General features: G+C 45.3%; 1 protein-coding gene across 6 annotated transcripts in view; it reads left to right on the top strand.

Moving 5' to 3' along the window:
* Ttc28 (tetratricopeptide repeat domain 28) overlaps nucleotides 1-24,878 on the top strand; it is a 589,332-nt gene that overhangs the window by 300,746 nt on the left and 263,708 nt on the right. For all 6 annotated transcript variants that reach the window (XM_045132336.1, XM_045132335.1, XM_045132337.1 and 3 more), the window contains 3 exons: nucleotides 605-752; nucleotides 11,275-11,547; nucleotides 12,591-12,721. In XM_045132336.1, coding sequence (XP_044988271.1) covers nucleotides 605-752; nucleotides 11,275-11,547; nucleotides 12,591-12,721 — 552 coding nt within the window. The remainder of the gene's footprint in view (nucleotides 1-604; nucleotides 753-11,274; nucleotides 11,548-12,590; nucleotides 12,722-24,878) is intronic.

Below are 24,878 nucleotides of genomic sequence, written 5' to 3'. Positions count from 1 at the left end.
TCTCTCTTATTGTGTGCTGTATCAAATACTTTGATGAGACATTGAAAAATCTTCAAATCCCTGTCCATGAGAAGTTTATAAAACTACAGGACAGATAGGCAGGGTTTCATGTATCGCAGGCTGGGTTTGAACTCGCTGCGTAGCTGAGGACGACCTTGCGCTTCTGAGCCTCCTGCTTCTGCCTCCTGAGTATTGGAATTGCAGCCCTGTGCCACCATGCCTGGTTTATGTGGCACCGGGGACTGAACCCAGGGCTTCGTGCATGCTGGGCAAAGGCTCTTTCAGCCCCGAGAAATGTTTCTTAATAATCTTGAAACAATAAAGACAATATGGAAATAAATGTCCAAGAATGCGACAAAGTCAACATGTTTGAGAATGAAAAGAAGAAAAGTCTCAAATATAGATTGCTTGAAAGAAACATGCTCACACTTTATGATGTGAGAAGATGTGAGCCCCTCTCCTTACCAACCCTCCTTTCTGTTTCTGAGCCAGTGATACCCCAATATTAGCTCTGCTGCCCTGTTGTTCCGCTGAGGAATCCCAATCTGCCTTTCTGGACCGCAGCATGCCAAGTAAAACGCGTTGGTTTTCCCTTTGTTTCCAGGCATACTTCCGGCAGGGTGTTGCCCTCCAGTACCTCGGACGTCATGCCGACGCCCTGGCGGCCTTTGCGTCTGGACTGGCTCAAGACCCCAAGAGTCTGCAGCTCCTTGTGGGGATGGTAGAAGCCGCCATGAAGTCTCCCATGAGAGGTAGGCAGGATGGGGTGCTTATGATGCTAACGGACAGTGAAACTCCTGTGGCCTTGTGGGACTCCAGGCTCAGGCACAGAGGTGCCAGGCCAGTACCTTGTCTGAGAGCTGGTGTTTTAGACAAAGGCCTTCAAGAATCGCTGTCAGTATTGGTGCTGATGGGGCGGAATGGTAATGCGGGATGGCCACTGCTTGGAAATACCCCTAGCTTATAGTCTTAAATTTCTCATGAACATTCACTTCTCGGGATTCTATGATTATTTAAATAATCTCCATTTGAAAATATTTTGAAGGTTCTGTAATTCTGTACCACCCCTCTAGCAGTTAAGTTTATTTTCTTGTTGGGCAAGCATACCTTTTAGAAATAATCCAGTAAGAATAGACATTTTTATAATTTTTCCTTCCTTTTTGTTTTGTTGTTGGTTTTAAGGCAGCGTCTCACTCTGTGGCTCAGGCTGACCCAGGCCTCACTATGTAATCCAGGTTGGTCTTGAACTTGTAGCATGTCTCTTCCCTCAGCTTCCTGAGTGCTGGGTTACTGGTGTATACCTCCATACCAGGTTTATTCTTATGCTTCTTAAAAGGACATATGTGTATAACTATAGGCAGCAACTAACATTTTTCAGAGGATCATTAAGAGATTGTATTGAAAGAAAAGGAGAGAGAAACAAGACAGGTGGAGTCTACATTTCTTTTCTCTATCACTTCTTCTAATTAGTATTCAGGGAAATAAGGGGATATATTAAAAATTATTCTGTGGAAGTCAGAGGCATTCTACTGCCCAAAGCAGATAGGCTTCAGTTTGAGGAGCAGTGGTAGTTTTTCCTCCTGTGGTGCTAGGGGTCAAAACCAGGACCTCAAGAGTACTAGACAAGTGTTCCACTGCACACCCAGCCGAGGAACATTTATATTTTATTTCATTTTTAATGTTAATTAATATATTATTTTATTTTTGTTTCAAAAATATTTTACTTATTTAAGAGAGAGAGAAAGAGGAAGAAAGAGAATATGGGTGTGCCAGGGCCTTTAGCCATTGCAAATAAACTCCAGATACATTTATTTTTGAAAAATGGGCTCGTGGGAAGTTGTCTTCTGTGGGTGATGATGTGGTCACTAAGGCAGGTTCATGGTGTAGTAGACACAAATACTGTTTCATGCTAATTAGGTTATGTCAGTAGAACTCCATTTTTGCCTTAGAAATGGTAGGTACACTTTTGCATTATCCACATCAGAGAATGAGCCGGAAACTTCCGATGGCAGGATCGTTGGGCACTTTCTCTGGTTTTGTAAGCATTTTCGTTCACCAGCTAACAGTGCACTTGTTTAGGGTACATGCTCAACGAAAGCTGGATGAACCACTTGGCCTCTGAGCAAGTCATAGCTATAAAAGTTAGAGATACCATGTTTTGAGGGGAAAAAAGGGGGAAAGACAAACCTCTTTTGTGTGATTTTAAAAGCCATGCAAAACACTGGAGAGATGGTTTGGTAGTTAAGGCACTTGTGTGAGAAGCCTAAGGACCCAGGTTCATCTCTCCAGTACCCACATAAGCCAGATGTACAAGATGGTGCATATGTCTAGAGTTCATTTGTAGTGGCTAGAGGTCCTGGCATGCTCATTCTCTCCCCACCTCCCGCCACTTTTTGTCTCAAATAATTATATAAATAAAATATATTTTTTTAAAGCCATACAAAGCTGAGTCTTTGCTGCAGGAACCTAATGGCTTCTCCCACCATGGGACCTCACTGTTAATAAACTGTGACTCAGAGCAGATGCGCTTTGGAGCTCCAGGGCTTGGAAAGGAAGAAAAAAAGATCAACCTGTCTCTCTTTTCCATTTTCCTCCCTCTGCCCTCCACAAAGAGCACACACAGAGCATTTTTATTTAGTTCCCAAAGCAGTCGCGTGTTTCTTCTGCTGCGTCTCTGCTGCTGATGGAGACTGTCATGCGCATGTCATGATATCAGCACAGTCATACTGTTCGGCCTTTGCAGCAGCTTGCTTAGATAAATTAAAGGGAGTCTCTGCGCTGTGAAAAGTAGCTCAGAGCTGCTGCAGGGAGAGGGAGGGGTGGTCTGTGCTGCGACCTTAGGCTGACCTGGAGAAAGCTGCTTCCTGCACATGCCCGGGGCACTTCAATATTGCCTCCTCTTCCCTCGAGGCAATTGAATTTACCTGGTTTGTTTTCAGCCTGGTCTTTCCCCAGTGTGCGTTCATTCCTGGCGGGCCTCGCCTGGGTAGGCCTCAGAAAGACTTGCTTTCCCCCGTGCTCGGAGCCCACCCCACATCCCAGCGTCCTCCCCTCTTCTCCAGTGTGGCAACCCACTAGCCTAACAGTGTCTGCTGCTCGTTTTTTAAACCCACCGCTCATTTTTAGGCTCCTGCATCTTTTTGTGCCTCCGACATTGAGGCACAGCTGTGCAGACTCGGCACTTCACAGGGGGGGCTGATCTGTTGTGCCTGTTGTTTTGGTTTTGTAGTGAGAGAAAGAGAGGGAGAGAATATGTGTGTGAGAGAGAAAAAAATGTGTGTGTGTGTGTGTGTGTGTGTGTGTGTGAGAGAGAGAGAGAGAGAGAGAATGTGTGTATGTGTGTGAGAGAATGTGAGTGTGTGACAGACAGAATGCATGTGTGAGAGAGAGAATGTGTGTGTGTGTGTGTGTGTGTGTATGAGGGAGATAGAATGTGTGTGTGTGAGAGGGAATGTATGTGTGAGAGAGAATGTGTGTGTGTGAGAGAGAATGTGTGTGTGAGAGAGAAAGTGTGTGTGTGAGAGAGAATGTGTGTGTGAGAGAGTGTGTGTGTAAGAGAGAGAAAGTGTGTGTGTGAGAGAGGGAATGTGTGTGTGTGAGAGAGGGAATATGTGTGTGTGAGAGAGGGAATGTGTGTGTGTGAGAGAGGGAATGTGTGTGTGTGAGAGAGAAAGTGTGTGTGTATGTGAAAGAGAGAGAGAGTGTGTGTGAGAGAGAGAAAGTGTGTGTGTGAGAGAGGGAATGTGCGTGTGTGAGAGAGGGAATGTGTGTGTGTGAGAGAGGGAATGTGTGTGTGAGAGAGAATGTGTGTGTGTATGTGAAAGAGAGAGAGAGTGTGTGTGAGAGAGTGTGTGTGTGTGAGAGAGAGTGTGGCGCGTGCATGTGGGAGGCTGCATGTGTACTACGTGGGTGTGGAGGCCAAAGGCTGATGCCAGTGTCTCCTGAATGACGCTCCACTAGTTTTTGAGACAGGGTTTCTCGCCGGCCCCAGAGCTCATCCATTTGGAGCACCACCTCACCTGGTGTCTACGTGGTGAGAGGGTCTGGACTCAGGTCCTCAGGCTTCTACTGCAAGCGCTTGAGCCTCTCAGTCAGCCCTTGTTTTGAAATTCTTAAATCCAACAGCAAAAAACAAAACAAAGCAAAAAACAACCCTCTTCTCTGGGTGATTCTGTTAACACACAAACTCCCATGTCTTGACAGCAATTTTGAAGAAGACACAGGTTCTCCTCTTAGGGCTGGAGATTCGACTCAGTGGTAAAGCTTGCATAGCGTGTACAAAGCCTTGCATGTAAACCTCAGTGCCTCAGAGGAAGAGCTCACCTGTTTCTTTTCTTTTCTTTTTTTTTTTTTTTTTTTTGGTTTTTCGAGGTAGGGTCTCACTCTGGTCCAGGGAGCTCACCTGTTTCTTTACTCGTGCATGCGTGCGTGTGTGTGCAGCACCCCATATGCTTGCCTGAGGCTGCAGTGCCTGAGTTCAACCCCAGGCCCCAGAAGGTACTGTAGTCTTAGCACATTGACACTGAGGGTGAGACGTGAGGCAGACAGGAGAATTTTCCGGAAGCCCGAGGCCAGCCCAGCACAGGACAGTAGCATGAGATCCAGATCAAGAAACCCCGCCTCAAATGAGATGGACAGGTGAGGACCCGCCCAAAAGCTAGTCTCTGATGCTAACACACACACACACACACACACACACACACACACAGAGAATATAAACTAATGTGCTTTTTAAAATTATTTGTTCCCTAGACTTCTAACTGAATCAAATCTCTTTTGATTTTATTATTATAATTTCACTTATGCTCACCACCCAGATATCAATTGAGCCATTTCTCCCGTGGATATATTACTCGACACAATGGGAAAACCTGGATGAATATAAATTAAGACTGTTGCACTGGATTTGCCGTCGTCTGTACTGTTTGCCCTGTCTCCGTTTCAGCCAGTCTTTCAGCCATTTTTGAGCATTGTGTCTCGGGAGTAAATGTGGGTACAGTTCCCACCGCTGTGCCGGCCACGGAGCCTCTGCCCCATGAGGGAGTGGTCGAGCTCCCTTCGTTTGTTCCTGGGAGGCACCAGGGCTGCTGCTTCTCGCAGGTTCTCTCAGCTATCTTTCCTCTCTTCCTATTAATCCCACAGGGCTGTTGGGTTGGGGCCGTCGCCTGCTGTGTCTCTGCTGCTCTGGAGGAAGCTGATTATATCAAATGCCCATGGGACATGGCTGCCGAGCACTTAAGCTTTTCTCTTGGTCACCTGCATTTTCCTACATGTCTGCCCTCTGTGCACACCTTTTCCTGTCTGACCTCTCAGTGAGTTGAGGCCCACCTGCATTTTCCTAAGTGTCTGCGCTCTGTGAACACCCTCCCTCTAATTCCCTTTGAACTGAGTCACTTTTCACAGGAGGGCCATCTTGGAAATTTGCTCCCCCACAAGAATGGATTCTGATTCTGGCACTACTGTTTCCTCATCTTCCAACTGAGGAAGGTGGCTTCCATCCTCTGTGCCAGCCTCTTCCCAAAGGGGGAAGGAAGTGGTGATGTCCACCTCCTCATGTTGTTCTGAGAGCTGGGCACTGGGGTGAAGGAGACCTCCTCCTCTGCAGATGGGGTCTTTCTCCTGTGGAGCCCCCTCTCATGTTTCTGGCAGGTGAGATGCTGGGAACGAGATCATCAAGGTACCATGGGCTTCCTCCATGGGCGCTTACCAACAAGTCTCTCTCAGCTGAGTGCCAGAGACCCACTCCTTCGCCACTGTCTCCAAATGTTCCCACTGACCACTCCCTGCCGTACCCGGGCAGCACCGTGGTTCCACTGTTTCAGTTTGTATTTGATGTCATTTCCTTTGCAAAACCTCCCCTCCAGTGTCCCACAGCACAGCCTACCACTTCTGAGAACTGTGACTGTCTGTTTATATATCACTAAGAAATAACAAGACACTGATGACAGGTGTTCACACCATCCTTCCTCATCACGTAACTTTTGGGCTCCTTTAGGCCTGTGTAGATGTAGAAATGACCACTATTTTGAGGTACCACTGAGCTCAAGATATGACACCTCCAATACAGAAATGCTCATGTGTGACAGGTGCGTGTCTCAGAACTGGGGCGGTGTAGCGTGTTTCTTAGCCAGGGGTGGGAGTGATGGTTTATTTTAGCTTCTACTACATTCCAACAAGCTTTTTCTCTTTTTCTTTCATTCTTTTTTTTTTTTTTCTTTGAGGTAGGGTCTCGCTGTAGCCCAGGCTGACCTGGAATTCACTATGTAGTCTCAGGCTGCCCTCAAACTCACAGTGACCCTCCTACCTCTGCCTCCCAAGTACTGGGATTAAAGACGTGCGCCACCACGCCTGGTCATTCCCTCAAGCTGTAAGTGTCAGGAAGTGTGACTGTTCATGTTTCTGTTTCCTTTCCCTTTCAGAACCATAGCAGTGGGTCAGCAGCATTGTGCAGAGCCTTTGTATTCTGACAGAACTGGCTTGGCATTGGCTACACATGTATCATGCATAGATTGCAAAGAAAACCATCTAATATTGCAGGCTTCCAACGTTCTGTTCTAATCTATTAAACATCACAAAATTGGCCCTTTGCTAATAGAACCCGTGTCCTGTAGAATAACAGAGTTGGAAAGAACCTCGGAGATTACCTATAGACTTAAAAACCGTCCTGCCATAGTTTTTCATCTAGAGCTAGTTTTGTTGGCTAGGAGCAGTGACATGTGCCAGTGCTTACTTGGGAGGCTAAGATGGGAGGGTAGTTTAAACTCAGGAGTTTGGGACTGGCCTGGGGAACATAGCAAAAATCCCAGCTTAAAACAAAAGAAAGAAACCCACAAAATCGCCAGCATGTACAAGTACTGATTAGAGCTTCTGATTAGTAATTGATCCCAAAACAGAGAAATTTGACATTAAACTTAAAATTACATGTAGTAAAATGGATGGCCTGTGTATTTAGCTATGCACAGGCATAGGTGGTCATATATGCCCACATGCCCGTGTGTACATACACACATGAATGCAGCCACATGCATGTGCACATGTGTAGATTTGTGCACGGCTACCACAGTTACAACCTGAGCATTTGACCAAGTGAGGAGATGCAGCCCAAGTCCTTCTCGACACAGACGTTTCCATCCTCAGCTCGGTGCTCTGCCCACTAGTCCACAGCTGCTTCCGGCCTGCATATGTTCCCCGGTCGACTCAGGCTGGTTTGTTCCCACTCCGTTATTCTCTGCCCCTGCCTTTCCCTGGATCCTCAGTTTGGGATGATCAGTCTTTCCAATCAGAAGACAGGAGAGCCAGGCGTGTTGGAGAACACCTTCAATCCCAGCACTTGGAGGCAGAGGTAGGAGGATCACCGTGAGTTCGTGGCCACCCTGAGACTACATCCTTAATTTTTTAAAAAAATTTTATTTATTTATTTATTTATTTATTTATGAGAGAGAGAGAATGAATGGGCATGCCAGGGCCTCCAGCCATTGCAAACGAACTCCAGATGTGTGAGCCCCCTTGTGCATCTGGAAAATGTGGTCCTGGGGAATTGAACCGGGGTCCTTTGGCTTTGCAAACAAACACCTTAACTGCTAAGCCATCCCTCCAGTCTTGCATAGTGAATTTTAGGTCAGCCTGGGCTACAGTGAATCTCTCCCTCAAAACAAAACAAAACAAAAAATACAGGAGCCATATTTCAGTCCCGTTCATCCAGTAAGAAAGCTCTCTAATGGCCCTTGGTAAACTCACTTTTATATCAGTTTTATGTTTCCCTTGCATTGCTGTTTAACCTTTAATGTGCTTTTTTAAAAAAATTATTTTATTTATTTATTCAAAAGTGACAGAGAGATAAAGAGGCAGATAGAGACAGAGAGAATGGGCGCGCCAGGGCCTCCAGCCTCTGCAAACGAACTCCAGACGCGTGCGCCCCCTTGTGCATCTGGCTAACGTGGGTCCTGGGGAACCGAGCCTCGAACCGGGGTCCTTAGGCTTCACAGGCAAGCGCTTAACTGCTAAGCCATCTCTCCAGCCTTTAATGTGCTTTTTTTGATTCTCTTTCCTATACACTGCACATGGGAATTTGTTTTTTACTTCTAATCCCTTCAATTCCTTTCACTCCGAGGAATCTTCTGGACATCTCCTCAGTCCTCAGACTGTTGCAGGATCCTCTCTTCTGCGTGCTGCTGTCGCTCAGCCACAGACCCCATGGCACTCTGGGAGAGAGCGCCTCTGCCGGAGGCACGGGCCCTTGCCTGCCAGCTGCCGTGTTGAGACGAGCTATCAAACACGTCCGTATTTCAGGAGTTCCCCAATCTTGCACATCTGCTTCCAGCCTCCCACAATCATAATTTTCCCACCCACCTTTGCAGCCGGGACCTCAGCTCTGTGTCAGGACTGCAGGTTCAGGAGAGGGTGGCGCAGACTGCTGTGGTGGTGACCATGGGCAGGTTCTGTCGGGGCAGGGTTTCGAGCCATGGACGTCTGCGTTTTCTTGCAGTGGCTGTGCTGCCTTCACCAGATAGCTTTTGCGGCATGATTTTGGCTGTCATTTTGAAGGTCTGGATTCCTATCAGCAGTCACTCAGTGCATGTCTTTTCTACTTAAAAGCAGTCAGTGCTTCTGTAGTTCATCATCGAGACTCTTCTGGCTATGGTGGGCCTACAGCCTTACCATGAGTTCTTTCTAAAAATTTTTAATTTTTTTTGCGGGGGGGTTTCGAGGTAGGGTCTCACTCTGGTCCAGGCTGTCCTGGAATTCACTCTGTAGTCTCAGGGTGGCCTTGAACTCACGGCGATCCTCCTATCTCTGCCTCCCGAGTGCTGGGATTAAAGGCGTGTGCCACCACGCCCGGCTAATATTTTGATTTACTTATGAGAGACAATATGGATGCCAGGGCCTCCTGCCACTGCGAACGAACTCCAGACTCATGCACTACTTTGTGCAACTGGCTTTACGTGGGTACTAGGGAATGGCACCCCAGGACATCAGGCTTTGCAAGCAAGTGCCTTTAACTGCTGGGCCATCTCTCCAGCCCCCTGTTGTGGGTTTTTAGCTAGCCTACTATGGTGGCTTTATGGGCCCAGAGCCCTGCCGTGGGTTCTTTTCACAGCTGTGTCCCAGACTGCGATCTTGAATACTCAAGTTCTTCATTTCTCAAATGATGACATTTCACAAATCTAGTTCTAAAGTCTATTAGTTTGGTTCCTGCCAATCAGGAACTAAATACTCAAGTTCTTCATTTCTCAAATGATGACATTTCACAAATCTAGTTCTAAAGTCTATTAGTTTGGTTCCTGCCAATCAGGCAGTGGGATGCTGATGTTGCTCATCATTGGCTGCCAAATCTAGCAGCAGGCATCTCCTGGCATTCTAGTGCTGCATTGTCCTTTCCTCCCCTTGCAGTTCCTGGGTTCCTGCGTGTGCGTTTAACCCATTTAACCGCTTAGCTGGTGTTTGCGGGCACTCTGCACAGCCCGCACTTGACAGGTGTAAAAATGTTCTTTGTTCTCTCTGTTTAGCAATCTGATTGAAGGGAAAAAAATGCTCTAGGCTCCAGTAAGTTTCAAGGTTTCCGTGGTAATGTTGATTCAGACGCAAGCTTCTAAATGGAGAGTTGAGAAATCATAAATTGTAAAAATTACATTTTAATGTAGTACTGTTGGCTAGGAGATTCAAGACTTAAAGAGACCAACTGTTTTTTAGTATGTTACATCTGAATAGCAAAGTCGCTGTCACCAAGGAGGTTTTCACTGCCACTAAGCAAACGGGTCCTCCATGCCATCTCCTTGTAGGACAATAGTTCATAGCTCTGCAGTTGTCCTTAATGACAAATTTCAAGGGAGGTAACAGGAGCTGCATGGTCCCCTACATTCAAATTGTGGAACAGATCCCATGTACTTTACTGACTTCTAATCTGTGTCCTCAACATATACCATGTGAAAATCAAACGAGGTCAATGCTGATGCATTCATCTTCCATCTCATAGTACTGACAGGTGATTTCCTTATGGTTTTGCCTGGTGGTATTTTGGTTCAGAGGTCCTAGCTAGAACATCATGGCCTGCTTCAAGCACAAGTTCTCCAAGCTTATTGCCATTACTTTCTTGTTGCTGGGATAAACATCTGACCAGAAGCAGCTTATGGGAGGAAAGGGTTGATTACAGGCTTACAGATTCCAGAGGAAACTCCATCAATGGTGGAGGAAGCTGTCTCACTTTAGCATCCACAGAGGAGAAAGAAAAGCCGACACCAGCCGGCACCAACAAGCAGAGCTCAAACGTGGCTCTGAACACTCCTAGTAGGGCTGGAATCAAGATCCATTCCCCAGTGACACCCCCCCCAAACCCCCCCAACAGGCTTAAGTCGCAAGCTTAATGTTAATCACAAATTCCTGAGGCTATGGGGACATACATTCACATTCAAACCACCACAGAGCTTCCAGGTAGCACCACCCTCACCACCACATACCCCACATCTAGTGGCAAGTACCTCAGCCCAGCAGTCTCGGTCTGCACTATTACCATGGCACGTACCGACACACTCACTCTTTCTTCCGGCTTTCACCGGTGATGCAACACTTCCCTGAAGTCTCAGAAGGAGCCACGGCATGGGAGTTTCCAGCGAGAATGGCTGGATTGAGTTGGTAGGGTTTCCTTTTTTTCATATAGGAAAGAAAAACATATGCACAGATTTTATTAATCATTCATACTCAGTTTTAACAAATATTTATTGAGTGGCAGACATGTCCACCTCTCTTACCTCGGTGGCAGTGAAGAGTTGTTTATCATGTGCCTGCGTTGTGCCACCTGCTATAGAATTATAATGAGGTAATAAATGATTTAGCTGGGAAAATATTTTTAATTGCGCATATGCAAAAGAATTCTTAGATCATCAGCAGCTAAGCTGGGTGGTATTAACTATAAAAATGGAGACAAGTTTAGATGTAAGAATAGATGAAGTTTTGCTGCAAGAATTAATGTAGTACCCAGTAGAGATGGGATTCGAAGGCTGTGCTTGGAGGATTTGGAAAAGGAGGCAGACCATTCAGGGAAGAGAAGAACCATTCCGGGAGAGTTTTGCATCATCAGTGAAAAGCTGAAGCATAGTATGGCTGTGGTGGTGTGTGGGGTAGCAAGGAAAAGAAGACCTCTGGGCTGTGGTGATTGAAGCTTGAAGAGCTGGCACGTGAACCAGCCATGACCAGCAGGGCAATCATTTGTTTGTAGAGCATGTTAGAAAAGATGGCATTGTGATTCAACCCATATTCTTCGGTTTTCTTTTTCCTCAGACTCCCTCGAGCCCACTTATCAGCAACTTCAGAAAATGAAACTGGACAAGAGTCCCTTTGTGGTCGTGTCCGTGGTTGGGCAGGAACTCCTGACAGCCGGCCACCATGGTGCCTCTGTGGTTGTCCTAGAAGCCGCTCTGAAGATCGGCACTTGCAGCCTCAAACTGAGGGGCTCTGTCTTCTCGGCCCTGAGCAGCGCACACTGGTCTCTTGGAAACACAGAGAAGAGCACTGGGTACATGCAGCAGGACCTGGATGTAGCCAAGACCTTAGGTAGAGTCCTGCCCTCCCTTCATTTTAGGACTGAGAAGAAACAAACCCAGCTGGTTAGCCTGGCATGAATAGGAATAGCATATGCAATGAGTATGTGTCTCCAGAATGTTCTCTGTTCAGAGCCCTCAAACCTTCAGTGTTTTCATAAAGCATGGCACCAGGGTTCCCAGGCAGGCCAGGGATGTGGGTTAGTACACTCACTCATGGCCTTCCTCAGAGTTCAGGGCTTATAAATCTAACATCCTAAGCGCTAGTACTGGTGGGTGAATTTTAATCTTCAATTTAATTTTTGCCTCCATGCGAATGCATCATGAGTTTGTCCAAGGATTCAGTACGGAGCAGAGTCAAGACATGTGCTGTGGCACCAGACTATTGGTTTTCGTGGCTCTGCTCCTTACCAGCTACAAGACTTTGGGGTGGGATTGTTTGATGGTTGCATGTTTGGAGTCTCACTGTGTTGCCTCGGCTGTGCCAGCTTAGGAGGGATGGGGTTTAGGGACCTGCACCATAGCACCCAGGTTGGCTGGGTGACTTTGGATAGGTGTCCTAACGGCTGTGTCCCAGTTTTCTCACTTAGAGAATAAACATGGCTTGTGACAAGGAGGGAGGTGATTAGTCAAGGACTTTCAGGGTTTCAGGGGGAAGGGCAGTGTGTATACTTGTAAAGAAGTAATATATTATAGGAGGCTCGGCATCAAATGACTGAACCAACAAGCTAATCACTGCCAGTCAGAGGTCATTCACAGAGCAATGAGGACACCGCAGCGGCAGCTGGTGTGTGTCCAGGTCCCTACGCTCTCCTAGAACCCTACGCCCCTGACTAGTTTTGTGTCACAGTGACCGTAACACTTGTCTGGAGATTCACGCTCTAGGACCCTAACACCCCCAAATACAGTCCTGGGGAAAAACCTAATGCTTTGCTAAAGGCAGCTAAATGAAACCCTAGCTTGTAATTCCGTGGTTCTTAAATTAAGATTGCCATTATATATTATTAATAATGCTAAGACTAAGAGAATTTTTTTTTTTTCTTAAATCCCACTCAGGTGACCAGACTGGAGAATGCCGAGCTCATGGGAATCTGGGCTCCGCATTCTTCTCCAAAGGGAATTACCGGGAGGCTCTCACGAACCACAGGCATCAGCTGGTGCTGGCCATGAAGCTCAAGGACCGGGAGGTAGGAAGCTTACTGTAAGCCATTAGCTGCTTCCTGAGACGGGGTACTCGGATGCCCGCAAACACTGCTTTGACCGCTGGGTCTTTCCTTGGCAATCACGTGTCGTAGAAGACCTCGTCCCGGCTTCATGAGTGAGTAGCCTAGTCAGGGACATGGTCCTTCTGCTGTCCTGCGTGTGGGCATGTTAGCAGAACGCTGCACCTGGAGTGTGCCCCTTGCACCATGACCCGCTGGAGACCCCGTGTGAACTCTGCAGCTCCCTCGTGCTTTTCTTTAAAAAAAAAAAACGAAAAAAACTTTTTTATTGGCAACTTCCGTAATTATAGACAATAAACCATGATGATTCCCTCCCCTCCCTCTCTCCCCCTCACAGCCCACTCTCCATCACATCCCCTCCCTCTCTTGATTAGTCTTTTATTTTGATGTCATCAGTGCGGTTTCTTTAGTGGGTGTTTTGAATCTGTGGGGAGAAGTGTGTTGAGCTCACCGAGGGGCTTGAATTGTCAGATGATGAAAGGTCATGCTGGTCTTTATTTGCAAATTAGAATGTAACTTTCTCAAGCAGTTGATAGCCCGTAGCTGTGGCACACTGAGAAAGTGGCCGCAAGCCTCTGTGGAGAGGGAGGGCCGTGTGCCCAAGCAGAACCAGCTCTCACTTCCAGCTGGAGCACTTCTTGGCCTGGCAGCGGCGTGCCAAAGGGCATTACCTAGCTCCTTCTCTTCTCTTGACTGTCTTCCTCAGAAAGTGCTGACTACGCCAGTCAGGGCAAGTGCAGTTGGGGAGTGACCATGCACAATATATGTGAGGTGCCTGGCAAGGCACCTGGAATCCTGGGATGGCTTTCCGGACGGACGTTTCAGACACTAGCGTTTTAATTATAGAATTCATAGAGAAGAAAACGTCAATAAAGGAAACAGCGTTTATGAATTACTTCATATGTTTAGTTACATTGACGTCTCTTAATTTTACCATAGAGCATTATGGAGATTAATTACAGCATGTAAGTGAGCAGGCCACTTCAGCTGTCCACAACACGGTCAGGCACCAGTGTCAGCAGGGACTGAGGGATTTTAAAACAGCCTTTGAAAACTCAAGAGCTGGACATGATGTGAACCTATAGTTGATAGGTGAGGCAGGAGGATTGCCTGCACCAGGAGCTGAAGGCTAGCTTGGGCAACACAGTAAGACCATGTCTCAAAATCAAGAGAAAAGAAAGGCTGGGTAGTGATGGAGCCTATAACCCCAGCATGGGGGACTGAGGCAAGAGGGGTGCCACAAGTTCTGGTGCACAGCGAAGCTTTGTTTCAGATGAAGGGAGGACAAAAGGAGAGATGGGGGAGAGACCAAGAGACCATTTAAGACTATACTCATTTGGTTACTTCAGAGTTACCTGAATAAGTTTTTCATTGTTTATTATCCTTCGTCAGTAATTCCTAAATCCCAGTGTCTCTCTTTCCATCTCTCTCCCTCTCTTTTCCCCCTCTCCCCTCATTTAATACAATTATCTCCAGTTTCATTCATTTCCCATGGCTGAAAAAAAAATCCACTCTGCATCTACACCCCATTTTCTTTATCCAGTTATCTGTTATTGGACTCCTGGGCTAGTTGTATAAGTAGCTGTCATAACCATATGCTTTTTAATGTGACCGTATCTGTGACCTGACATTGTACCTTGTGTGTTTGGTTGTATTAATTTATATTGAACTGAAATACAGATATGTGCCCTTTGAAGCAAAAATCCTCCACTATAAATGCTAGGAATGGTGAAAATCACACATTGCATCTCTCTGCCTCATGCATCTTGGGTTCTGATAAGTTTTTGGGTTTTTACCCATATCTGCCTACTTTTAAAAGCAAGAGGGTTTTTATTTTATGCAATTACTCTCAGATACTTAATAGGGGAGGTGATACCTTCTCCACAGGATCTTTCATCCAGCCTAACCTTCTGTCTCCTTTAATGGCTTCAAAATTAATTCCAGGTGCCCACAGAGACCTTCCTGTGAGCGAATATTAATTGTCGGGAGAGTGCATAAATTACAGTGTATTAAAGATGCTCTCTATTCAAGAAACCAGATATGCAAATATGCTGATGACTCCAAAGCTTTCATAGTCCTGTCTCTCTCCTGAGCTTCATATTTCTCTGTTCATCTGCCTCCAAGACCCCCTCCCCCGCCCCAGCTCACAGCACCTGCCCAGCCCTCGGTCCATCCTGCAGCCACGCCACTATGGCCTCGTGTCCATGCCGCCTCCTTCCTGCATGCCTAGGTCTGGCTGCTGACCGGCTGCTCCTTTTTCTGTCGTAGACCTCTGCTCTGTCTCCTTCCTTCTGCGGCACCATCTTTATGCCCGACTGTTGCAGCCGCCTCCTTTCAGCACTTTGCATGTGTTTAATAGAACTACTGCAAGTCAAGGAGAGGGGCGGGCATGCGCTCCTGGCCTGGGCGCGTGGCTGCTGCCCGAGTTCACGTCTCCTTCCAGGAGGGTGAAGTGCGTGAGTGTGAACAGAAGTCTCCACAGGCCTGGGCTTGGGCTTTGGCCTTGAAATGATCTGGACACATAAGTTGTTTCTAATGCTTGGCATTCCACACGTTTTAGTGTGTGTGTGTGTGTGTGTGTGTGTGTGTGTGTGTGTGTGTGTGTGTATTTTCAAGGTAGGGTCTTACTCTAGCCCAGGCTGACCTGGAATTCACTATGTAGTCTCAGGCTGGCCTCAAACTCATGGCGATCATCCTACCTCAGCCTCCTGAGTGCCAGGATTAAAGATGTGCACCACCATGTCCAGCAGGTTCCACACTTCTGTTGTCCACGTCTTTAGTGAGCATTGGCATTTATTTCCTTTAGATGTTAAATTGTACCTATGTTTGGATTCAATAGATCTTTGCCAGTCTACAGTGGTTGCACCAAGGGATCTTCAGCATCACAAGGGAATCTTAACTCTTCCAAAACTACAATGAAAAAGTTCAAAGACGAAAGAATACGGAACACAAATGCCCCCCTTCCCCCAAAAAACTCAGTGTGCTGTAGTAAATGTTCTTATCAGTGTGAGGATGAAATGAGCTGTGCTGTAGAAAGTGCTTTCAGAGCACAGGGTCTAGGACACAAGGCTTCAGAAATGATGTTGTTCATGGAATTATCATTTCATCTTCAGTTTATAATTTATATATGTGGTACATACTACATATTAGCACTCATTTTAGTGTTAAATTTTTCCCACAAATATTCAAGTTAACTGGGCACTGATGGACAAAAGATAAGAGTTTTAAAAATTAGATGATTTTCATATTTGTCATTTATCCTGATTCTAACTTACTTCACTATCCAGCCATCTTATACAAAGCTCTTTGAGTTGCCTTTCTGAAGTCTAGTTCTGATCGGGCAATTGCCAGCTTAAAATGCTTTTTTTTTTTTTCTCGAGGTAGGGTCTCACTCTGGTCCAGGCTGACCTGGAATTAACTCTGTAGTCTCAGGGTGGCCTTGAACTCACGGCGATCCTCCTACCTCTGCCTCCCGAGTGCTGGGATTAAAGGCGTGCGCCACCATGCCCAGCTCAAAATGCTTTCAGTGACAGCTTTCAGTGCCTCTAGGATTAGCCCAAACCCCCGCACGACCTTTCCCACCACTGCTCTTCGGTGTGTGTGTGGAGATCTGCGTAGGTCTGCTTGCCACAGCTGTCGCCTCTGCACAGAAGCCCCACCTTCGACCCCATAGTGGCGTTTCTTTTTCAAGTTTAGTTGAGCATTTTTACTCAGTTCCCCTCATATCTGCTTAACATCGCAGCAATGCTCGATGAGGTCTAATTTCTGTGTCCTTTTGTTGGTGCCTTTGTGTCCTGGCTGGGGAGATGCCTGTGCATCCCAGGATCACAAGAGCATCGCCCACAAGGCTTGGTGGCTTCACCTCCCATGTTTAGATCTGTTGCCACTTAGAACTGGCTGTCCTGTGGACTGGGGTAGAGAACAAGGTTCAAGGAGGCTCTACTGCTTGTTACTGTTTCCATGTGTGAGATATCAAGTCCTTAGGACAGTGCTTCCTACTCTGAGGGTCTTTTTGTCTTTACACAAAGAATATACGGCCTAACTTTAGCTCATTATCCGATAATGTCATTCTTGCAGCTTTGTCCTAAGTCAGGATTTTTCCAGCTCTTCCAGTGTGTTCTGTGTGTGTGTGTGTGTGTGTGTGTGTGTGTGTGTGTGTGTGTGTACATGCATGCATGTATGTGTGTATCTGCAGTATATATATTTTTGAAAACCAGCTTCTCAGTTCCCTCTTTCTCCACTCAAACATCCTGCTGGAGATTTGATTGGAATAGCATTGAATTTATAAATATATTTGAATCTTATATTTCACAAGCATGGAATATTTCTCCATTTCAGTTAGGCTTTATAAATCTCTTCCAACAGTTTAATATTTTCCAGTGCAGACTATTGCTCATCTTTTTTTGATTATATTCTTAGCTTTATGTGTATTTGCTACTTTAAATGCTATTTTTTTCCTGGTCTTTCCTTGACCCAGATAGTCAAAAAGCTGAGGAATAGGGTTATTTGCTCAGCCACCTGTATTCCCATCCACTTTGTTTTTATTTTATTTTTTATGAGAGAGAGAGAGAGAATTGGTGCACTGGGGCCTTCAGCCACTGCAATCAAACTCCAGATGTGCGTGTTACCTTCTGCATGTGTATGACCTTATGCATATGTCACCTTGCATGTCTGGCTTACATGGGATCTGGGGAATTAAACATGGGTCTATAGGATTTGCAAGCAGGTGCCTTAATTGCTAAGCCATCTCTCTAGCCCCAGTTTGTTTTCTGTTGTTACAATTTTGTTGTTACAAAGTAATGTTATGTCAGTTATTGATATAAAAGATTAAACACTGTCTTTTCAAGAGGTAACTGCTATTACCAGTGTGAAGTGTGTCCTTCTAGATTATACCACCCACTGTGATGGCCATTATCCACATATGACTGTTAAGCCTTTAAAACCTGACGAATTTGAGTTGAGGCATGCTGTAAATATAAAATGCATGCTGGACTTTGAGACTCACAATGAACAGAAAGGATGTGAAAGGATCTCATCATTAAATTTTTATGTTCATTATAGTCTAGTGGCAGTATTTTATATAATTTGCATTAAATAGTATAGTTATTAAAATCAAATTCAGTTTTTACAAACTTGTTATTTTGTTTTGATTTTTGTGTTTGTCTTTATTTATTTATTTATTTGAGAGTGACAGGCAAAGAGAGAGAGAGAGAGAAAAAAAGAGAATGGGTGTGCCAGGGCCTCCAGCCCCTGCAAACGAACTCCAGACATGTGTGCCCCCTTGTGCATCTGGCTAACATGGGTCTTGGGGAATAGAGCCTTGAACAGAGATCCTTAGGCTTCACAGGCAAGTGCTTAACCACTAAACCATCTCTCTAGCCTCTTGTTTTGATTTTTCGAGGTAGAGCCTCATTGTAGCCCAGGATGACCTGAAACTCACTGTAGTCCCAGGCTGGCCTTGACTTCATAGTGATCCTCCTACCTCTGCCTCCTGAGTGCCAAAGACATGCACCACCATGACTGGCCAGTTTTTATAAACATTTTATGTGGCTACTTGAAAGCTTAAATTATATTCGTGGCTTACTTTTTATTAGACTGTAGTGTTCTAGCCCATTTTCTATGTATTTAAGTATACCTCATATGTAAAATTTATGGTTTTGTTCACGTGTGCGTGTGTGTGAGGATGACGGTATGCAGGTCACACGTGTGTGTGTGGAGGTCAGAGGATACCTTTCAGGTTGCTCCTCACCTTCTACCTCATTTGAGGAAGGGCCTCTTTTTCTGGATCTCGCTCTGTTCTTCTTTGCCACACTTGCAGGAAGCTTCCAGAAAATCCTCCAGTCTCTACCTCCCACCTCACTATCAGCGTGCTGGGATTACCAGAAGCATGACCTGACTCCTGACTTTTCTGTGGTGTCAGTGGATTGAGCTTTAGTAGTTAAGCTTGAGTGGAAAACATTGCATCCACCAAACCATATCTATGGTCCCTGTTTTCCTAAATTCCTTTTCTTTTTTAAAAAATATTTTATTAGAGACAGAGAGAGCAAGAGGCAGATAGAGACAGAGAATGGGGATGCCAGGGCCTCTAGTTTCTACAAATGAATTCCAGACACGTGTACCACCTTGTGCATCTGGCTTTACATGGGTACTGGGGAATCGAACCTGAGCCTTTTTGCTTTGCTGTCAAGCATCTTAGCCATTAAGCTATCTCTCTAGCCCTTTTTAAAAAATATATTTTATTTATTTATTTAAGAGAGAGAAAAAGGGACATGGAAAAAGAGAGAGAGAGAGAGAGAGAGAGAGAATGGGCATGCCAGGGCCTCCAGCCACTGCAAACAAACTCCAGATGCATGTACCACCTTTTGCATCTGGCTTATGTGGGTTTTGGAGAGTAGAACCGGGGTCCTTTGGCTTTGCAGGCAAATGCCTTAATGGCTAAGCCATCTATCCAGTCCCTCTAGCCCCCCACCCCCTTTTTGAGGTAGAGTCTCACTATCCTAAGCTAGACAGAGTGGATAGGCTAAATCTGGAATTCACTCTGTAGTTCCAGGCTGGCCTTGAACTCACAGCCATCCTCCTACCTCTTCTTCCTGAGTGCTGGGTTTTAAGGAGTGTGCCAGCATGTCTGGCTTCCTCATTTCTTAATGCTAAGAAAATGCATATATTTTTGTACCTATTTTTTTCAACTCCTAGTTTTGTGTTTTGATTAGCTTATTGTGTTTGTACATAATTATGGGGTATGGTATGATAATTTGATTTACTTACATAAAGTGTAATGATCAAATTTGAGTAATCACTAGGTATAGAGGCTCACACCTGAGGCAAGAGGATCATCATGAGTTTGAGGCCAGCCTGGCCAATAGAGTGAGCTTTAGGTCATCTTGAACTAGAGTGAGATCTTGCTTCAGAAAACCAAACAACAACAACAATAACAATTAGAGTAATCAATATTTTATCTCCTCACACATTATCATTTCTATGTGTTATGAACCTTCAAATTCTTTTCCTCATATTATTTCTAATAGATTATTTCTATATTTTATTTATTTGAGAGAAAGGGAGGGAGAGAGAGAGAGAGAGAGAGAATGAGAGGAAGAGGCAGACAGAGAAAGACTGGGAACAGCCACTGCAAACAAACTCCAGATGCATGCACCATTTTGTGCATCTGGCTTACTTGGGTACTGGGGGATTGAACCTGGGTTCTTAGGCTTTGCCGACAAGTGCCTTAACCGCTAAGCCATTTCTCCAGTCCCCTTCTTGTTATTTTGAAATGCCTTATAAGCTGTTGTGCACTATAGTTGCTCTGCTGTGCTGCAGGGTGTTAGCACTAATTCCTCCAATCTGTTCTGTAGTGCTCATCCATCTCTTTATCCTCCCCTTAGCCTGGAGACCACTAGTCTGCTTTGCACATCTATGTAACAAGTTCTTTAGTTTCCACAATTGACTGAGAATATGTGATAGCTGTCCTTTTTTGCCTGTCCTATTTCACTTAACATAATGTCTCTCAGTGCTATTCACATTATTGCAAATGGCGGGATTTCTTTTTTAAAATATTTGTTATTTTAAGATAGAGATGGGGGAGAGAGAGAGAGAGAGAGAGTGTGTGTGTGTGTGTGTTATGGGCACACCAGGGCCTCTTGCCCCTGCAAACAAACTCCAGACATGTGCTAATTTGTGCATGTTGCTTTACATGGATACTGGGGAATTGAACTCAGGCCATCAGGCTTTATATGTAAGTGTCTTTAACCCCTGAGCCATCTCTCTGGCCCAAGATTTCCTTTATAAATAAACATGTATGTATGGGTGTGTGTGTGTGTGTATCACGTTTGTAAAAATTGATGGCGTGCCCCTGATGGTTGTCTCAATTGTTCCAAGATTATGACAGTTGTGAATAGTTCTGGAGTGAACATGGATGTGCTGATATCTTTCTGACACAAGGATTTTATTCCTTTTGGATACAAACCTAGCAATGGAGTTTAGTTTACCGAGGATGCTCATGCTGTTTTGCATAATTGCTCTATCGATTTTTATTCTTACCAACACTATACAAGGAATTCTTTTTCTCTATACCCTCACTAATGCTTGCCATTGCTGGCTTTTTTGATACTAACCACCCCAGCAGATATGCGGCGACATCCCACAGCCATTTTGTTTTGTGGGCTTGTTATGCTCAGCACCCTTCCCTGTACATGGAGAAACTTCTCTTAAATTCAGGCTCTGAGCACCCTTTTCTGTACATCCAGAGGACTTCTCTTAAATTTATATATATATATATATATATATATATATATATATATATATATATATATGTATGTATGTACACATTCAGAATCTTTGCCCATTTTTCAGTATTTCTTCTTGTTTTGCTCTCTGGTTATATGAATTCCTTAAACATTTTGGATATTAGTCCCAGCCTGTTATCAAATACATGGTTTGAAAATCTCTCCCGTTCCATAGGCTACCTTTTCCCTTGGTCAGCTATTTCCTGTACTATGGAGAAACTTTTCTATCAGACATAGTCTGATTTGTTTTTGTTCCCTATGTTTTGCTGCTATATGCAATCCACACTCAAAATTAAAATATTTCCAAATTTTTTTTAGAAAGACTTATAGAGGTGTCAACACTTAATATTGATCTTTAAGATTTATTTGGTTTTGAACCGATGGGCATACTGTCCTTAGAGACTCCTCGGCCCCTGCCCTTGCTGTTTCTTTCTTGGGGTCAACGCTCCCTGTGTCACCAGCAGCTTCTGGAAGGAAAGGGCCATAGCTGGCCTATTGCCCGGCAGCGTTTAGCATGTTGCTCTGTGCAGGTGCTGTACCCACGATTACACCATTTCTTTGCCCTCTGGAGCTCAAGCCTCTGGCAACAGCCCTTCTGTTGCAGGCCAGTGCTGACCAGTGCTTCTGCCTGGAGGAGAACTGTGCTCCAGCTGGGAAAGAAGCCCCCTCTCCTCAGGTCTTACGGTGATGCTCTATGCTTTGCTCAGAGCTGGAGAGAAGCCCCAGGACACCAGCTAGAAAATACCACTAAGCGGTCGTCTTCTCTTCTTTGTAATCATCTTTGCTGTCACTGACTAAAGTTAAAAATTCACACATCCAGGGCTGGAGAGATGGCTTAGAGGTTAAGGCGTTTGCCTGCAAAGCCACAGGACCCAAGTTCGTTTCCCCAGGACCCACGTAAGCCAGATGCACAAGGGGGCTCATGGGTCTGGAGTTCATTTAAACTGGCTGAAGGCCCTGGCATGCCCGTTTTCTCTCTCTCTCTCTCTCTCTCTGTACCCTCTGTGCTCTCTCAAATAAATAAATAAATAAATAAATAAAATAATACTTTTTTTAAAAAAAGAAAAGAAAATCCACACCCAATCAGGATTCCTTAAACAGTCTCATAAAAGACCTCTTATGGTGAAATTTGATTCCTTGTGATTACAAAGAATGAAGGTTAATTGGAATCATTATCAAGGAATGACACCTGTGGGTTTGCATGAGTGGTTACTGACCAAGAAAAAAGACAGAGAATCGAGCCTTCTGGATTTCCTTGAGGATACGGCCACAGGAAATTGACTAGATGATTTTGGTGACATCATCTTCACCACAGCACTTTCTCCAAAAACAATGCTATTTTTCTTGGAGCATTTTGCAGACGTCTTCTATGCCATGTACATTATTATATAACTGCCGTAGTGGTAATATAAAATCCATACAAAGGTTTGTGGTGTGTAAATGCGCATGTGCATGCAGGACAGAGACAAAGACTGTAGTTAAGGTAATTATTTTACTTCTGGTAGCACAAGAGAGTGGGTCAAAAGGTGAAAAACATTCCATTTTAGCAGAGAACCGTATCCTCACAGGGAGTGTTAAGTTCGCGAGGGGCTGGCTTGGCAACCCCTTCTGGAGCATGTATCTTGCCGGCGTTTGCGAATCAAATAGGATTCTGGACCCGTAACTTGGATCAGGGCAGGCTGCGGGGACGCTTGCAAGAGGATGGAAAGTCATCAGTTTCCCGGTTGTTTCCTTTGTTCGTTAAGCCAGCCGAGCCGGGCCTTTCAGACCCGGGATGAGCTCCTTCTCACTTGCTGACGGAACAGCCATGAGCTCACAGAAGCCCCACGACTGCGCCAGCGCCGCCGTGTGTTGCCGCAGATCGCCCCGCCCGCGGCTCCCGCGCTTGCCCGCTTGTGATTTCTTCAGGTTCTGCTCCGTCGTCCTTGCTCCCGGTACAGGTGTACTTGTCCTTCTCCGGCCATCACGTTTTCTAGTCTCTTCTTGCATGGTATGGAAGGATTCAGGGGTTCTAAGCTCAAGTCCTGGCTTTCCACTAGAGCCATGTGTTCAAGACAGGCTCTTCTGGGAGCTCCCTGGGCTGTACCTTATTATCCGTGGCACACGAAGACCATGTCACATTGTGTTTAGAGCCAAATCACAGTCTGTAGTGCCACAGCTAGTGGATGTAATTCAGTTAAATTTAAGCGCAGTAAACTGGGTCTGTTGATATAGGCCTGTAATCCCAGCTACTCAGAAGGCTGAGGCAAGAGGATCATGAGTTCAAGGCTTACCTAGGCTACATAGTGAGCTCAAGCCCAGTTTGAGTAAGTTAGAAAGACTGCTTTAAATTTAAAAAAGGGGAGGAGGGGTTGGTGCTGTCATTCAACGGAAGGACGCTGCATTGCAACAAGGAAAAAAAAAGCAAAATAATTCATTTTCCAGTCACAAGCACTACATCTTAAGTGTTTAGTAATTCTGTACAACCAGCAATTACCATATTGTCCAGCATAGGAAAACAATTGGTATTGGGAAGTTCTACGGGCTAAGCAAAGTACAGCCTCCTGTAGGTCAGTTCTTTAATCAGAAGGCAATATGTGCATGAGCACGAAATTTAGCCCACCCTCATCTTTACATAGTGATTTCTGTTTGCACTCGGATCATGGCAAAGTAGTTGAACCCAGTCATGAACTCTGGGCAAATATAAGCCAGGCAACCATGTGAAGGTACGAGGGTCACAGGAGACTGGGCATGTGGATGTGGGGAGCAACCCTGGGTACATTCCCTGGTTTATTTGTTTGTTTGATTGATTGATTGATTGACTGATTGATTGATTGATGGGCCAGAGTTTGGGCCCCAGAACCACAGTACTACCAAATTTGCATAGAAAGCTGTCATCTTACTGGTTGGGGAATCAAGGCAGAATTTGGGTTACAGTGGTTAGCAGAGAGTGAGGAAGAGCTCCTAGAAAGGAGAGAGCAACACAGGGCAGCTCCCCACTCTGCATAAGTTCCAATCAGATCTCCAAGCAGCCCCCAAGATAAGCACGTGATTCTAAGCAGACTGATCTGCTCAGAGGGAGCTGAGCACAGGCGGCGGCCGGGCCACTCAGGAGAAGCAGTGTAGTATGCGAGTTGACCCGGGTTAACTGCCTGCTCGAGCGAAAAGCCGGGGCTCGGTACGGTAATAAATCCGAGTCCCACGTGCCTACAAATGTATCACTTAACGTCCTGGACTATTAGACATAAGAAGAAACAGGAAAGTATGACTCAGACTCTAGAGAAAAGGCACTGACTATGACCAACCCCAACATAGTCAAGCTATTGAAATTAGTAGAAGACGGTTTTAAGAAGCTGTTGTAAACTGGGTGGGATGGTGCACACCAGTACTCCCAGAAACCGGTGGGTTGAGGTAGGAGGAGACTTGCTTTAGCCCTGAGCGACATAGCAAGGTCCTGTTTCCAAGAAAAAAAAGTTATAACTATGTCCAGATATATAAAGTAAGATGTGCTCATAGTGAATGAAAACTAGGAACTCTCAGCAAGTAAAATGGAAATTCCTTGACTGAAGACTAGAGGGTCTGAGCTAAGATGCTCATTGGGTGGATTTAGAACAGTCACGGTGATAGAGAAAGAAGCATGAACCTGAAGACAGGTCCATGGAAAATGTCCAGGGTGGAGATCATAGAGAAAGTTGATTAAAACAAGCAACAGCACTCAGTGCTCAGCAGGGCAAGGCTCTGGATGTGTCTAGGTGTATATGTGGTGCAGAAAGATGAAACAAAAATTATGCAAAGAGAATATTTATTCAAGTAGTGGCTAATATTTTCTCCAAATTTAGTTAGAAGCAAATAAATGTACA

The sequence above is a fragment of the Jaculus jaculus genome, chromosome 13 (genome assembly GCF_020740685.1).
Source record: "Jaculus jaculus isolate mJacJac1 chromosome 13, mJacJac1.mat.Y.cur, whole genome shotgun sequence".
Taxonomy (NCBI): Eukaryota; Metazoa; Chordata; class Mammalia; order Rodentia; family Dipodidae; genus Jaculus; species Jaculus jaculus.
The sequence above is the reverse complement of the archived record's forward strand: the minus strand, read 5'-3'. Positions and strand labels throughout refer to the sequence as shown.